Here is a 17,751-nt window from a genome sequence, read left to right as displayed (position 1 = left end):
CCCCATTGTGTTTAAGACCTTATGGGACAGCCTGAAACCTTTTGATGTATGTGATCTCAGGAACATATCACAAAAACAAGTGTTTATAATTTCTTTACCTTAATTTGAATATTTTTCCTGGATTAATGGGAATCGAGTTTCTTGTCCATAGGATTTTTCTGTTAGAAATGGGATCCTTAGCACACTCAGGCTCCCAGGCACAAAGCCAGGTCTTCAAGGCTTTACAAGAAGACCAACATTCTAACTGGAGTCATCCTAACTGGAGTTATCCTAATCGCTGTAGTGAGAATGTCCCAAAAGGCAAGTGCTATGGCAGAAAAGGCATAGTCTAGTCCCCATTCCTTGGCTGACAGGACTCAGAGCACTCCCATCCTGCTAAACTGGGAGATGAAAATCTCAACTAACTCAGCCCCAAGCCATGAAAGCTTTAAAGATGACAATCAGCATATTGAATTGCACTCAGAAATATACTAACAACCACAAAGGAGTGGTATTACATGTGTTGAGTATCCAACTTCATTTCCTACTTTTACCTCTGTCTTCTGCAGCAGTTGAAGCTTACAAAGGCCTTTCAAAGTAAGCCCCATATACTGCACATTGCAGTAATCCATATGGGATGTCACAAGAGCATGAGTGACTGTGAGCAGAACTATTCAATCTGGGAACGGGTGCAATTGGCACACAACTCAAAGTGTCCAAGGCCCTCTTAACCTTGACTTCTACCTGCTCTTTAAGCAGAGCTATGAGTCCAAGAGGACTCTCAGATTGCACACTAGGTCCATCTGAGGCAATTTCATCCCACCCAGGAACAAAGGTGGAAAAATCTTGACACTGGAAGGCTCAAATCCCCACAGCCAGTCAGTCTTGCTTGGGTTAAGCCAAAGCCCACTGCACCCTATCCAGGTCCTTAACAGTCTCCAGGCACTAGGATAGGACATCCATGACATCAGCTCAAACCATTGGATCACCTCAGTTTCATGTAGATTTGAAGAAGAAAAAGAGGTTCAAGCCCAGTAGCACTCCACAAAGTAGGGACTGGCTGGCTAGACTCCTCCCCTATTAACACTGACCAGAACAGACCACAGAGGAAGGAAGAAACCGCCACATCACAATGCCGCATAAGACATAAGGCAGCAGGACCGTCTGCTGCCAGGAGCGACTTCCCATCGCCCTGTGCACTCACACAGAGAGGGCCTCCTCAGGGTGCCGTCGGCCAGACAATGTCGGCTAGCAATCCCCAGGGGGAGGGCCTTCTCTGTGGGGGCACCTGCCCTGTGGAATCAGCTCCCCGTGGATCTCCGGATGACCCCTGACCTCTGGTCCTTCCGTCCTGACCTTAAGACACTTCTTTTCCAACAGCCCGATCTGGACTGATGATAAGGGGTTTTAATATGGTTTTACCGTTTTATTGGTTTTAGTTGGGGCTATGTATAGTTTAATTTCCTCTTAATATTTGTATCCTATTTGTATTTTATTGTTGTTAGCCGCCTTGAGTCCTTCGGGAGATAGGGCGGCATATAAATCGAAAGAAAGAAAGAAAGAAAGAAAGAAAGAAAGAAAGAAAGAAAGAAAGAAAGAAAGAAAGAAAGAAGAAAGAGAGAGAGAGAGAGAGAGAGAGAACGTCCAGAATGACACTATGATCTGTGGTATTGACGATTGCTGAGAGGTCAGGAAGACCAAGGATAGGTGCACTACTTCCATCCTGTTTCAACCCAGAGGTCATTCACGAGTACGATCAGTGTGGTCTCAGTCCCATATTCCAGCCTGAGTCCTGCCTCAAAGGGGAAGGATGGAGACTGGATGAAAATTTTCCAAATTATTTGGGTTGAGTTTCTCTTCCCTGAGGCAGTCTAAACACTTACCTTTGATATGCCCTAAATATTTTTTAAGACAAAATTATTCTTTCTACACAGTAGTGGCCAAAATTGTGGAAACCTTTTGGGAAAAGTGTTCAGTAGAAATGCCACCTTTGATTAAGTTTCCACCAATTTTTCTTCTAATTTCTTTATGACTGTAGCTTGTTCACTTAATAATACTATTTTACATCACTTTCTGGGCAACCAGTCAACTCTTTGCACCATTACTTTAATTTTATTACGTTTTACAAGCTCATTAAATGAAAGGGGGGAAAAAACCAACCAACTTGATAGCGATCACATAACGCAGGGACAAATGTCCTCCTCTCAGCTTCAATAAATGATATCAATAACTGAATCCTACTGTGATCTGATTGGCTCATTGCCAAAACAAGATGACACCTGATAGGCTCTCTAAACACTCATGCTCATTGGCTACAATCATATGAAGGAAAGCTACCTGATATCAGCCTAAACAAATTGTGCTTCCTTTTTCTGGTTATTTGGCTATAACATTTCATAGAATACAGATAATTGAACAAACTTTGTTGCATTACATTCTTGATTAAATTATCTTTCCATTGATATATAATTTTATGGTACTACTCCAAAAAAAGTGGTGTTATTAGCCATCAAACCTCTAAAATACACTTTTCCCAAAAGGTTTCCACAATTTTGGCCACTACTGTAGATTACATGTATCCTTTGACATAACACTGGTCTCTTGATCTACTCAGAGCTATTTCTGACCTGTTTTCAAAATGACATGGCCACACATATCACGTGATTACATTTTGGGCTCTTAACAACCAGCTCACATTTATGTAACATATGCAGCATCCCACAGTCACATCACCACAATTTGTGACTTTTTTGTCAATTTCTGTAGTTTACTTTCTATTTCTGGCAAAAAGCAACTACTAAGAAAAATGTATGGATTCACTTAATGACCCTGATGTTTGCCTAATGACCATGCTAAAAACGGTCCTAGCTTTAAATCCAGCCACAGGATGTCTTGCTCTATGACCACAATGATTTATAGCTGTAATTGCAGACTCCATTACGGTCTTAAGTCAAGGATTACCCGTATACTTGCTAGTTTCTAAATGCTAAAGCTAAATTTGCTGAGAGGCCACAAAACTATCATAAATACCTCCCTATTACTTACTATTTACATTTTGTTAGTTTATAATTATATATGAGAAATAATTTAGGTTTCTTCATAATCTATTATTTCTACATAATAATACACTCTATTGAGTGCTGCAAGGCAATATAGCACTCCTCTTTTACTCTGTATTCATTTGAATTTTAGTTTAAATCCGGACATCTGAAATAAAATCTAGGCTCATCAACCAGAAGGTTGATTAATTTCACCTTCTGTCAAACACCACATTGCTTAGGCAGCTCACTTGAAATGCAAATCTTGATTTATTTTTAGCAAACAATTAATCTCTCACAGGAGAACGTGGGTGTAATTGTCGAATCTAGCAAAGAACTGCTATTAAGCCAACTGCCATAGCAGGTGTTGGGTGGAATCTCCCTCAGTTTTTACCAATGAATGCTAGTTTTTCATTGTTAAAAAAAAGCAGAATAAAGTTACTCTTAAAAAGTGTGTTTCCTGTGTCCTCCTCCTCCTCCCTTATTTTTTGTGTCATTTTGAAGTTTCTCTTTTTTACTTCCTGATCTTAAAACTTATTATTTCTTCAAATGCCACCTGAAATGCTCTCTTGATTCTATTTCAGACTTCTTGTTTAAACTAAATAAGTAAATACCTAGTAATTGAGTTTGATTAAAGAACTTGGGTGACCTATACTAATTTTAAACTTTTCTAGTGTGTCACTGGCAGAACAATCCAGTTACATTGTCTTTTTTGTGTTGAAATTGAATTCATTCCTGGCTTCTTACATATTTTTGAAAGAAAGTTTTGCATAGCTCATACTTAACTCAAATGTGTATTATGTTTATGTTTGCATTGGCTATATATAGATTGTTCAGAAATTCATTGGGTTTGTTTTCTGAGCAAAATACTCTGTTTCAGCAAAAAAAGATAGTTTCAGCAAAATAAACATCCAATTTACTGAAATTCCAGACACTCAAATTAACCAGTTAAGGATATTGATGCTTTATTTTAATGACACATTAGTGCTGCTATTATTTGTCTATAAGTGTTGCTTCACTATAGATGTACTTATTCAGAAAACCACATTTTCTATTGATGTAATGTTACCAACCAGCATATTTATTGGGGTTAGCATGTTTTGAACCTGTCCCATAATAAGTCTTTTATGACTCATGGAGTTGAAGTCCATGAGTCATAAAAGAGCCGAGGTTGCCTACCCCTGCCCTAGGATAAGCAACCTACTTAAGGGAGTATGTTCCAATCAATAAGATAACTCAGGTTGATGACCCTTCTCTATAAAAATGTATGTTGGTTGCCACCATCAAAGTCTGTTTTCAAGACTTAGGTTTGACTTTACTTGATTAAAAGAGATGTCTACTGACTTCAGAAAAATGGCTGTCAAATATTAGATAGAGCTGTAAAATCATTGCTAAGTACTTAGCCTTTCACGATTCCATAGTTAGACATCAGCATTATTATTCTTTCCAAGTTTGGCCACCCGTTGAACATCACTCCAAGGACAAGTAATACAAGACTCCAAAAGATCATAAATAGATAATAGCATAGGATCTACAGACCAGATTATGGAGAGTCTGAAATGGATGAAGCTTCCCATTGGGAACAACCTGTCCACTTACCTGAACTCTGTGTGTGAAACATTATGTTTGTAGAAAACAAGACACTTAATTCCAGCAAAACAACCTCAAGTGAACTGTAGAGCATAAGCGGCATGCTTTGAGGTCCCGGATAGTTAACTGTCATTGAGAGAACAATGATTTGGATTGTATCAGTAAATTCTGCAAGAGAAACTTAAAGAGTATATCTTAGTAAATTGAAGCTAAATAAATGTGGTTCATGCAGCACAACAATAATCCTAAAGATACAAGTAAGAATGGTTACAAAAGAATGGCTGAAGCAGAAGAATTTTTTAATTTTGGAACGACTGACTCAGAATTCCGTCTGTAACAAATCTGAATGGTTGTGATGTGACCTGAAGTGAGCAGTTAATGCAAGATATCCCCAAATTACCAGTGAGTTGAAATAATTCTGTAAAAAGGAATCCCCCAAAATATCTCTAAGCCAATACCTAGCTGAATCCTAGCTGTAGAGAAGATGCCAACACTAGTTACTAAATTTAAAGTTTAACGTAACATTTTCCAAGAATATTAGTTCAATATGTTTAGTAAAGATGTGCCTCAGGACAGTGGTGTGCTTTCTGTTTAACAAAAATTATCTATTAGAGATGAAGCTTCAACCACATTTTGGGACATACTATTATAGGAGTCCAGGTAACTTCAAAAGTTTTACAAACTTATTTAATTCATTTAATCAATACATATCACTACTAATAGTAAAAAAGGTATTTTTGAATGTGAACTGCTGCTTCCAGTTAATGTAGTTAGTAATAATTCATTGGTCATATGTAATGAATTGAGGCCTAATCAGTAGTTTCATAAATGCATTTTAAAGCAAAAGTTCATTGTTTCTGTACACTTAAATCTTTCTGCAGAGGGCATATTTTGATTTTGGTAGTGAGGTTAAAAACAGATCACTCATATATTTTGAGAAATATGAAACAGTCATTTTAGATAGAGCTACAGTAAAAGTATGTAATTTAAGGCTAGGGATGTTTGCAATTAAATAAAGCCATTTATGGGTCATAATACTTGCATGGAGCCCCTGACTGAGGAAGACTGACAGTTATTTTGTGTTTCTTTCATTTGCGAATGATCACACCAACTGTTGCTAGCTTTTCACCAAGCTGCTTGGTGATAGTCTTATAGCAGGGGTGTCAAACTGCTGGCCCATGGGCCGGATGCGTCATGCCAAAACCGCACCCACCCCATTGCTGGCAATGGAAAAAAAGTCACAATATGTCACGACACATCACGTGACATTGCGAGTTTGACACCCCTGTCTTATAGCCATTCCAGCCTTGTGTAGGTCTACGATCCTTGGACAGCTCTTTGGTCTTGGCCATGGTGGAGAATTTGGAATCTGATTGATTAATTGCTTCTGTGGACAGGTGTCTTTTATACAGGTAACAAGCTGAGATTTGGAGCACTCCCTTTAAGAGAGTGCCAGTAACTGGTACGCCAGTTACGCCCCTTTCTGGACCGAGATGCCCTACGCACAGTCACCCACGCACTCGTTACCTCCCGTATAGATTACTGCAATGCTCTCTACATGGGGCTGCCCTTAAAGACCACCCGGAGGCTTCAGCTGGTGCAGAATGCGGCTACACGGGTAGTGAAGGGAGCACCCCAATACTCCCATATTACACCCCTCCTGCGTGAGCTGCATTGGTTACCGGTTGCCCTCCGGGTGAGATTTAAGGTGCTGGTACTTACCTTTAAAGCCCTACATGGCTTAGGACCGGGATACTTGCAGGACCATCTGCTGCCAGGAACGAATTCCCATTGCCCAGTACGCTCACACAGAGAAGGCCTCCTCAGGGTACCGTCGGCTAGACAATGTCGGCTGGCGACCCCCAGGGGGAGAGCCTTCTCTGTGGGAGCGCCAGCCCTGTGGAACCAGCTCCCCCATGAGCTTCGGATGGCCCAAGATCTCCAGTCCTTTCGCCGCGGCCTCAAAACACTCCTTTTCCTCCTGGCTGACCTGGACTGACAGGGACTTTAATTATGTTTTTAATTTTTAACTCTAATTTTTAATTTATTTTAATTTTAATTTTAATTTATTCTACAGAGGCCTTTAATTTTAATTTTATCTTAACTTCTGTATTTATTATATATTATTGTTGTTAGCCGCCCTGAGTCCTTCGGGAGATAGGGCGGCATATAAGTCCCAAAAATAAATAAATAAATAAATAAATAAATAAATAAATAAATAAATAAATAAATAAATAAAAAGACACCTGGGAAACAGAAATCTTGCTGAATGATAGAGGATCAAATACTTATTGTTATTCTGTCTCTCACTGTTAAAATAAACTTACCATTACAAATATAGAATGATCATTTCTTTGTCAGTGGGCAAACATACAAAATCAGCAAGAGATCAAATATTTTCCCCCTCACTTTAGCCATAGAGAAGGCCTTTCTTATCCATATACCTCTTAGTTTTGCCTGTTGGTGGGCCATGCACAAGCACCCCAGATGATCTAACACAGGGGTCCCCAACCCCCGGTCCATGGATCACCAGCACCAGGCCACGGCATACTAGCAACAGCTGTGCAAATAAGTGAAGAACCACCCACTGGATGCAGGTAGCACACATGGATGCTGGTCCATGAAAAAATCTTTCTCCACAGAACCAGTCCCTGGTGCCCAAAAGGTTGGGGGCTTCTGATCTAACAGGTTGAGCAGATTCATTTTGAACGAAGTACTCCTTCATTAAATCCTAACATAACTTGGGAATTGGAAATAGCCTTTTGTAGTTTAACTTCTATATTAACATTTTAAATGAAGCTGAGTAAAATTGAAACCATTACAAACATGCACGGACATGTTACTGTACTTTGTATCTATCTACTTATAGGAAGGGATTTTTAAAAAGAATGGGTGTTCCATTCAGAGAGGCAGAATTGATGCTTTGGCGGTGGAAAAGAAACAGCGAAAAAGCACTTTTAATAGCATACAGATAAATGAACTGGGAAACAGAAAGCATTTTTGTCATCAACTAGGGAAAACCAAAAGAATTTAAATGAAATTTCATTTACTATTTTCATCTTTCTAATTTTTTTGTATTTTTAGTTCCTAAAATTTGTTATATCCCATGTCAGAGAAATGATGAAACATGTGCATATCTGTCTGTCTGTCTGTCTGTCTGTCTGTCTGTCTGTCTGTCTATCTATCTATCTATCTATCTATCTATCTATCTATCTATCTATCTATCTATCTATTATGTATGTATGTATGTATGTATGTGTATGTGTATATATGTATTGTTTATAATAATGGTCATTGTCTAGTTTGGAATTGGCTATTCTGAGCTTTCCAGAACAGAAATAATATCCAATATTAAATGGTATTACTGTAATAAATGGAAGATGGGGATCTTGCTGTAACTGGGCTTTCGTATTTTCTTTGTATGAAAGAAAAATGTGAGAGATAGGTAATAAGTATCCCATCATAAAGAAGCTTTTCCTTTTGACTCTTGAAAGTTCTGTTTAATTTATCAATGCCAAAGTTCCTCATACAGGTAAGATTTTAGGCCAGATTGCTTACTCAGATTTTCAGATGTTCTTAGGACTATAGTAACACAATGTGCTTGCATTTACAACCATCACGGTATCCCATGGTCATGTAATTGCCATTTGCTTGCTTCAAAACTGGTTTTCAACAGCTGAAGCAAAATCAATGAGAAGCTGGGAGTGAAATCACAAGGCACGGTCATATAATGTCTCCTTTAATTATCTGTGGTTACTCACTAAATGACTGAATGGGAAATAATATTGTAAGTTCTCAACAGTCATTTGATGTTTCGCTTAGCAACCATATCACTAAGCGATGGAGTCCTTTAGTGGACTCCTCTAAATGAGGACTGCCTCTAGTGTCACTTATAATAATTACTGATTTAAAACAAAACTTTTGCTAACTTAAGTTTTAAAAATCTGAATTGTGTAGCAGAAATTAATAGCTTTTCTGAAAGTAAAAATTAAAATTTTGGAGCTTTCTTATTCGCTGTTTCAAGCTGAGAGTAAACTGGCTTCTTAGTGAAAGATGGATTGATTGTTTGATTAACTTGATAACAGTCTAGCTGTTGCCAGAGTAAATATGACATGATACAATGAAAATTTGAAAGTGTGTGAATATTGCATCACACTTTAAGAGCTATGTGCCTGCAACAAAAATACTGCAGCAATTATGAGTCTTGTTTGTCCTCCGCTACTCTTTTCTGCAATATGCTAATTTTAGAATTCTCCATTAAGATGGGGTGAATGTAAGAGGCAGAAAATGTTCTTCCTAGAGTTTTAATTACTATGAAAGAAGCCAGTTGTTACTTATGGGAAGAGACTCACACAAATGCTAGTTTCCCTAGATCTGCCAGAATCTTTGATTTGTACACAATGCTGCTTCGTCAACATGGTGCTGGTTCAGCAGCATCTTTGCATGCGTAGACTTGGTAAGTATTTGAAGGCCATTTGTTCCGTAATTGGTTGGCTGTCTGAATAGGACTCTCTCTCTCTCTCTCTCTCTCTCTCTCTCTCTCTCTCTCTCTCTCTCTCTCCCTCCCTCCCTCCCTCCCTCCCTCCCTCCCTCCCTCCCTCTCTCTCTCTCTCTCTCTCTCTCTCTCTCTCTCTCTCTCTCTCTCTCATTAAAGGGTGTATACAGCAGTATAGGATTTTATGCTGACATCCTCTTGCCTTTTGTCTACTCCCTGCCAGGGTGCATTTGTGGAGGTGGCGTTTTGTTGTTAAAGCTCTTTAAAAGAACAATATAGCATTTTATGTTCAATTTAGGGGCAGCGTGATGAAGGAAAAGGTTGTGTTCTTTTAGTTTTAATTTCAGCACCTGTGAAAATCAGAATTAAACAGATACCTTGTTTATTACAGTCTTATTTTAATGTGCAAGAAATCTTGAGTAGAGAAAACGTATGCCTTGGTTCCCATAGATGAGACCAATTAGAGCAGAACTCCGAGACTTGAGTTTTCCTCCCCCCTATCTTGTGGCAAGCAGAAATGAGGAAAATGGCTTCGGCCAGGTCTGTTGCAAGGTGACAACTTATTCCTCTGTGGAAAGACATGAACAAGATTTTTCAAAAGTTTTCTCCGTCAGACCTTTTTTAGATCAGTATAACTATGGATAAAATTAGAAACACTTTGAATACTTTCATTTGCTGCTTGATTTCAGCCATGTGTCACACCCCAACCTGTTCTAGAATATATCCAGGCCTTAGGATCCAGTCTGTAGAGTGTTCGTGAAGCCACCCACACTGGTAGAGATAAGAAGAACTCAGTTACACATACAAAATGCATTTCTATGGATACAAGCCTAGAAAATAATTCTGTTTTTTTTATTCTTAACAGTATTTTTTAGAATGCATGTTTGTATCTGACACATCAGTGAAAGTTAATCAATAATTCATATTACTGCCCCACATCATTGCACAAGCAAGCAAAACATCAGACATGTACGTCGCTTTACTAATGAGGGCCTTTATAAATTTATTTTTTTGGCTATCCAGAATTGCAATAATTTGGGGATTAAGGTGGTTGGTGAGTTTCAAAGTATTAAAACTAAAGGCAAAGGCATTCCATATCTAGTTCTAGTTTTCCCTTTTCCAGGAAACCTAGCAGCAAAAGGAAGAACTGCCTCCATGTCAGATGGGGGAAAGGTTGCAATTTTAAGACAGGTGCTTGACTCTGCTTTTTCTCCCCTCCCCCCCAGTACCCATTTGATGATTCTTGGTAAATCAGTATAACACAGAGAGATGAGAGGGACAAAATAAGAACTCAGTGAAGTCACCTTCCTGAGGATGATTCTAAACCTAGAGCTAACCCTCATAATTCCATTTAGAAATGCCATTGGTAGAAATTCATCTTATTTTGAGTACAGTCCCAGCTAATCAAGGAAACCTGACTTACATCCTCTATATTGTCTTATATAGTATTTAAGTGTCAAAAAGTTCATTATTTTCTCAAAGGCAATAATTGCCTTTTAAAAAAATATAATTATTTGTCGTGATTATAAGAAAGCGTCTTTAGGGTAACGGAGATTTTTGTTGAGTTTATACAAGAGAGAAAGATTCTATCTCTTCGTCTGACAGCAGCCTCTATTTACATTTTTAAAAAAATTTTCAAGTTTTTCATAACATGTAATTTGACTCTAAGGGAGCTTTTTTGCTGTCATTAGCTAAGTGCTCACACATTATTACTGCTACTGAACGTGTATATCTTTTTTTTGTATTTCCATACATAATAATTACTAAAACCATATATTAAAGTATTTTATAAAATATACAAAACAGAACAAACAAAATAAAGAATAAAATGATAAATTGTAAAAGCAGCAGTAAGAAATTAACAATCTCATATTAACATTAAAGATTGTTAATAATGAAAAGACCTGAAAGAATAAAAATGACCGTGTCTAGTGCTGAAGACATGTTGCTCAACAATGGCTGCATCATACCAGATTCCAAAGTTAGGAGAACTGGCTCTGAAGCAGGCCTTTAATATTCCCATGTTGCTTCAACAGCCTCCTCTCTCCCCCTCCACAACCTATTTAAAAATAACATCTGATATGTGGATGATATAAAAGGGGGAAAGTAACAAAAATGCGGAAGTGCATTATGAAAAAATTGACTTGCACAGCATTACTTTAGGATGTGGTTCATTCATACTAAGTTATTTGTTACATTTGAAATGGTAGCACACTATCTACTTTAAATATTAAAAAATTAGAATTCTTTATTGGCCAAGTGTGGTTGGCCAAATGTCTCTGGTACATAAGCTCTCAGTGTACATACAAGTAATAGTGATAATCATGATCATATACAATATAAAAATACATTATCTTAAGTTGTGAAATATAACACTTCATCATAAATCATAAGATGCAACACTTAGTGATAGTCATAGAGCAAGGGTCTTCAACCTTGGCAACTTGTAGATTTCAACTCTCAGCTTTGTTGACTGAGGAATTCTGAGAGTTGAAGTCTACAAGTCTTAAAAGTTGCCAAGGTTGATGACCCCTGTCAAAGAGTACTAGCTAAGCAAACAACATAATCATAGTAGGATGCTAAAAAAAAACCCTACAAATTGTAAGATACAAGCAGTAAAGTTATAGTCATAAGAAGATAAGGATAGGTTATAGGAAAGATGAAGAGTATCATAGTAATACAGCTTTATTAAAAATACAGTTTCTTTATAAAGACTAAGATATCAGCTATCTTCTGCATTTTCACTGATACATATGGCAAAATATACTATTTTTATAACTTATTTTATGCAATGATTAATTGTTCTATGTACTTCTTTATTTACCTTAGGTTTAAAGCAAATATTGAAGCTTTGGCCCTCAGTATTTTTGATTTTGGGGAAGATGACTGCTTGATAAAATGGATGAATTTCAATTCCAAAGAAGTGAAAAGTGACTGAAGAACAGCATCTTTAGACCATTTGCCACTAAATTAAATGATCACAACCGGGATCTCATGCACCCCTTATACTTTCTGGAGGACCTTCTCCAGAAGAGAGTTTTACATTTAAAAGGCAGCAATGAGTGTATTTTCCTTTGGAGCTTACTAAGACTAAACACACTTTCCAATAATGACCAGCTTGAAACGGTCCCAGACTGAAAGGGCTGTTGCCTCCGGAATATCAGATGTTAGCCCTAAGGTACATTCAGATGACTTTTATATGAGACGCTTTAGGTCACAGAATGGTAGCTTGGGATCTTCAGCGATGGCTCCAGTAGGCCCTCCACGCAATGAAGGATCACATCATCTTACTTCCACACCTGGAGTTCCTAAAATGGGAGTTAGAGCAAGGATTGCAGACTGGCCTCCAAGGAAGGAGAATGTCAAAGAAAACAGTAGATCAAGTCAAGAAATGGATACATCAAACTGTCTGGATAGTATGTCCTCAAAAAGTAGTCAGGGTAGTCAGGGAAGTTCAATTAATTTGAACAGTAGTGACTCTGTCATGTTAAAGAGTATCCAAAACACACTTAAAAGCAAAGCAAGACAAGCTGAGAACTTAGATTCTAGATTTCTTACACCTGATGGTTATCACAGCTCCCCAAGAAAAGCTCTTCGTAGAATAAGACAGCGTAGTAATAGTGACATCACCCTAAGTGAGCTTGATGTGGATAGTTACGATGAATGTATCTCACCCAGTTACAAATCAGGACCATCACTGCACAGAGAATATGGCAGCACCTCCTCAATAGATAAGCAGGGTACCTCAGGGGGAAGTTTTTTTGACTTGTTAAAAGATTTTAAAGATGAAACGTCTGATCAAAGAGGTTCAGCCTCCAGCAAATTTGGTGAACTCCTTATAGCTAGTGGAAGTAAAGGTTCAGGATTTTCTTTGGATGTGATAGATGGACCCATTACTCACAGGGAGAACCTTCGATTCTTTAAAGAAAGGGAGAAACCACTGAAGAGACGTTCAAAATCAGAGACAGGAGATTCTTCTATTTTTCGCAAGCTGCGTAATGCCAAAGGTGAAGGAGATCTTGGAAAGACTTCAGATCTAGAAGACAGCAGATCAGAGGATAGTGTCAAGCCTTGGACTTGCCCCAAATGTTTTGCTCATTATGATATTCAGAGTATATTATTTGATTTAAATGAAGTGGCAGTTAACCGGAATAATGTTATAAAAAGAAGGAACACAACTACTGGAGCTTCTGCCGCTGCGGTTGCATCGTTAGCTTCTGGACCATTATCCCATTCTGCAAGTTTTAATTCCCCTATGGGTAGTACAGAAGAACTGAATTCCAAAGGAACTTTAAATGTGGACCAGGGAGATGATAAAAGCAATGATCTTGTGTTGAGCTGTCCGTATTTTCGTAATGAGATCGGTGGGGAAGGAGAAAGAAATATCAGTCTCACCAAATCTAACTCTGGATCCTTCAGTGGCTGTGAAAGTGCCTCTTTTGAGTCTACTCTTAGCTCTCATTGCACAAATGCGGGAGTGGCAGTACTTGAAGTACCCAAGGAAAATCTGGTGTTACACTTGGACAGAGCTAAGAGGTACATTGTTGAACATGTGGATCTCGGTGCATATTACTATCGGAAATTCTTCTATCAGAAAGGTGAGCAGTTATTAACTACTTTGGAAATGTTGCTGTATACTCAACATTCACCTAAGAACTGCTTTGATACACAGTGTTTATCTACTAGGGGCTGTACAAATCTTCTGTGGCATGCTGTGCTTTGGCAAAGATTTGAGAGAAGCATACTAGGCTGCTCATTTCTTTTTTTAAAAAAAAGGAAAAGAAAAGCAGCTAAACTTCACAAACCTCACTAGCATTTTCAAGTCTTTCCAGACTTTTGAAAATGCCCGTTGAGGCACATTGTAGCTCATTAAGTCAAATCATGCCACCTCTTTCCAGTGTAAAGTTCTTTATCAGAGTAAATCCTTACACAGATCTATTATATGCTACTTGTAATTTATGACGCATATTACAAATTTGGCATTTCATATTTTAATACTGAGCAAGAGGTACTGCAATATTATTTACGGCAGAGCTAGAAGGACGCGTTTTCCTTATAGGCTTGCATTCTTTCTCATCTTTCTCTTTTCCAGAAGCTTTCTGCTGTGAAGTTACTATGTGGCTTGGACTGGGAACTATACTTTTAACTTTAACTATGGTTAATTTAATTTGAGGCTAGCCTCAAAAACAACTGTTTAAAGATGATGTGTTTTAAAGTGGCTTGTTAATAACGGCTACAACTCTTGATCTTGATTTAAATAGAAGCAGAAGCCTTTTAGTTCCTGAACCACCTGGGGAGGGAAAGAGAGGTTTTATTCATTCATTCATTCAATCATTCATTCATCAGATTCATATGGCTGCCCATCTCATAAACAAGTGACTCTGGGTACCACACAACAAGCTAAAAAAATTTTAAAATGATTGTTAATATTATAATCATTAAAAGCTTAACCTTACAAATAGTCCTTGACTTAAAATAGCAATTGGGATAGAAATTTCTGTCACTAAGCAGTTCATTCATTATGTGAGGCTTCCCACAACCAAAATCAGTGAGGAAACTGGTTGGAAGTTGCAAGTCCCAGGCCCACACAGGTAGTGTGGGTGCTGGTGGGGCGGGGGGGGGAGGGAGAGACAAGTGAGTGGGAGATGGTTGGCAAGGGTGCGAGAGATATACTTCATAGGTTGGGGAGAATGTGTGAAGATATGCAAGGGGACCTGCACAGATCAGGGCGGATGCCTAGGGTGCCACAAATGGCTGACATCGTGTGAACACAGAGGGGCAGTGAGAGGTTGTTCAGGTAGGGAAGACTTACCTCAGTGACTCGCCCTTTGACTTTCTGGGGGAAGGCAGCATGGAAAGTTGCAAAAGGCGATCATTTTATCACAACACTCTTGGCAATTGATCATAGTTGTGAACAGGTTGCCAAGCATTCAGATCGTGATCACATGACTACAGAGGTACCGGGGCAGCCAAAACTCTTGAGAACCAGTTGTAACCACCATTGATCCAGTGCTGTTGTAAATTTGGACAGTCACTGAATAAATGGTCCTAGGTCAAGGACTATTTTGTATAAAAAACGTACAATTTTAAGAAGAGCTTGTGTCATTCAGTGTAATAACGAAATGTAAACTTTTAAGAAGGACTGCAAATACCTATAGATTTAAACTGGTGAAATAGACTTCTATTTTTTCATTTTTTTAAAAAGCAGTTGTACATACATTACTCTATTGTTCTAGAAACAGAACTTGCTCTTATTATTACTGTATATAAACAGAGTATCATCAACATTACTCTCTATCTGTAATGTAAACCATCTCTTGAGTTTACTTTATAGTCCTAGTGACTATAAGACATATCCATTTATTTCTTAGCAAAAATATGGGAACTCTTTGCTGCTACCTACTTGTGAGATTATGTTTTCAGTGTTCCATTGTGATCTGGTGTTTCTTATTTTTTACCCATAAAACTATCAACCAGGTCTGACCAGTTTAGCTTTTCAAGTCAAAATGAGTTGGACCTGAATGGAATTCCATCTGAAATGGAACTATTTTGGTAGTTGTCAAGTAATAACAGTTCATTGCTTTTGGTTTGTATGTTTTATTATATGTTTTATTTTAAGTGTTTTATGTTTTATTATATTGTATGTATACCTAGGAATGTTTGGCTTGGTATATTAAAAAAGGAAGAATAAAAGGAAAGTTGGTTTTAGATGAGAGTATTTTTCAATGAACATACTTGAAAAAACAATATATGATTGCATACCATGGAATTTTACAATGGAATATGCAGCCAGTTGATCATAATTATAGATATTTCTGAGTTTGATACAATTGGAGTAAAAAGATCTCTAGATGGTGCTCAGGTTTAATTCTGATTGCCTGATCCACATGTTAATATGTTATGTTTTTGTGTCTACACTTAGTTGGAACTTGTGTTCAAAGCAAAATTATTCTGTCTGAACTAATCTTAAAACCTAGAAATATTGTGATAACAATATGTATCCTTTTATTAAACATAATTATCCTTTCATTTGTCCACCTCCACCCCCCAAATACGTGTTTGATTTTAATTGCACAAGAACACTGGAACTACTTTGGGGCAGATGAAAACCTTGGTCCCGTAGCTGTCAGCATCAGAAGAGAAAAACCTGAGGAAATAAAAGAAAATGGTTCCCAGTTTAGCTACCGCATTATTTTCAGAACCAGTGAGGTAAGCGATGCCTGGGCTTTAAAGAAATAAGAAATTTGATTTCTGTGTTGAATGTCTTACAAAATCACATGCCATGGGAGGATAATTCCTTTCAGTAAATTAATATTACGCAAACTGTTGTGCATTTAATAAACCTCAGAAAAGATTTATTAAAGAGAGGTGTTCCTATGGAAAGCATTTTCTCAATTCTACAGCATTGGAATTAAATATCCCAAGATTCTTGTCATCCAACATGCTCTTATGCATGGTTATTTTATGTTTTGAGAAGAAAGAATAAGAACCTAATTAAAAATCCAGTGAATTGTTTTTCTAACAATACTCGGCAGAAATCTCACACAGGTGATGTGCAATTTACGATTCAGTGGCAGCCTTTGGTATGCTTCTTAGAATGGGGGGCGGGGGATAATCATAAACTGTGTTAACCTATGATGATAGCTGTGGATATATACACTGGAAAAATAAGGACAGTTTTTATATAATGCAAAGCTTTATTTTTGCTTGTATAGAAAGATTAATTATTTACATTTTAGCACCTCTAAACATAAATATCCTTAAACTATGTCAGGAATTGCCATTACAATGTACAAAATGAGCAAATATTTGCCCAGCACCTAAGAAAGTTTGCTTAACACTTTAGGACACAAACCCAAAGTCCTACGAAAATGTTGTTTTGTTTTTGTTATTTTGTGTCTTTTTTTATACAAATATAAAAAGATGCACCATCATTACAGCTTAATATGTTCAGCATTAAAGACAGTGCTGTTTGATGGCAAGAATGCTTAAGTCATGATTATGAAGAACAAAGGCCAAGTGCCAGATCTATATAAGCTGGGCAGATGCTGCAGGGCGTGCCTGGGCAAGCACCAGGCTTCCCCGGGCCTCCCCCCAAGGCATCCCATTTTCTGCTTAACACCCTGTGTAATTGCTTAATGACTGCAAAAGGGAGAACAGGGATTGTGATCATTAAGCAAGGCAATCACATGGGTTCCTCCCTTAACAACTGCCATGACTTTTTATCATAATTCTGGACTCAGTGGTGGATGTAAGTCAAAGACTACCTGTATTATCACTAAGCAGGAAAAAAAGCAAATGTGCATCTTAATTAGTAATACATTTTGAATTGTCCTATCCCATTTAAGGTGATATTTTGTGGGAGAATTTAAAAAAAACCCATTACTATTACTGATACTGTGTATTGCCAACACATTTTCTTCACAACTTGGTATATATATATTATTTCTAGCTTACAACACTAAGAGGTACTGTCTTGGAAGATGCAATACCTTCAACTGCAAAGCATTGTACAGCCAGAGGGTTGCCCTTGAAAGAAGTCCTAGAACACGTGGTTCCTGAACTAAACATCCATTGCCTCAGGTTGGCTTTCAATACACCTAAAGTCACAGAGCAGCTTATGAAACTCGACGAACAAGGGGTAAGATT

At 37.8% G+C, this 17,751-nt stretch overlaps 1 protein-coding gene across 3 annotated transcripts in view; it reads left to right on the top strand.

Moving 5' to 3' along the window:
- Positions 1-17,751, top strand: part of SIPA1L1 (signal induced proliferation associated 1 like 1) — a 166,021-nt gene that overhangs the window by 90,528 nt on the left and 57,742 nt on the right. For all 3 annotated transcript variants that reach the window (XM_083350536.1, XM_083350537.1, XM_083350535.1), the window contains exons 3-5: positions 11,932-13,700; positions 16,181-16,311; positions 17,555-17,743. In XM_083350536.1, coding sequence (XP_083206662.1) covers positions 12,212-13,700; positions 16,181-16,311; positions 17,555-17,743 — 1,809 coding nt within the window. In that variant the 5' untranslated portion in view covers positions 11,932-12,211. The remainder of the gene's footprint in view (positions 1-11,931; positions 13,701-16,180; positions 16,312-17,554; positions 17,744-17,751) is intronic.

The sequence above is a fragment of the Vipera ursinii genome, assembly GCF_947247035.1.
Source record: "Vipera ursinii genome assembly, chromosome: 1".
Classification (NCBI taxonomy): domain Eukaryota; kingdom Metazoa; phylum Chordata; class Lepidosauria; order Squamata; family Viperidae; genus Vipera; species Vipera ursinii.
Note: the sequence above shows the minus strand (reverse complement) of the source record. Positions and strands in the feature narration are given on the sequence as shown.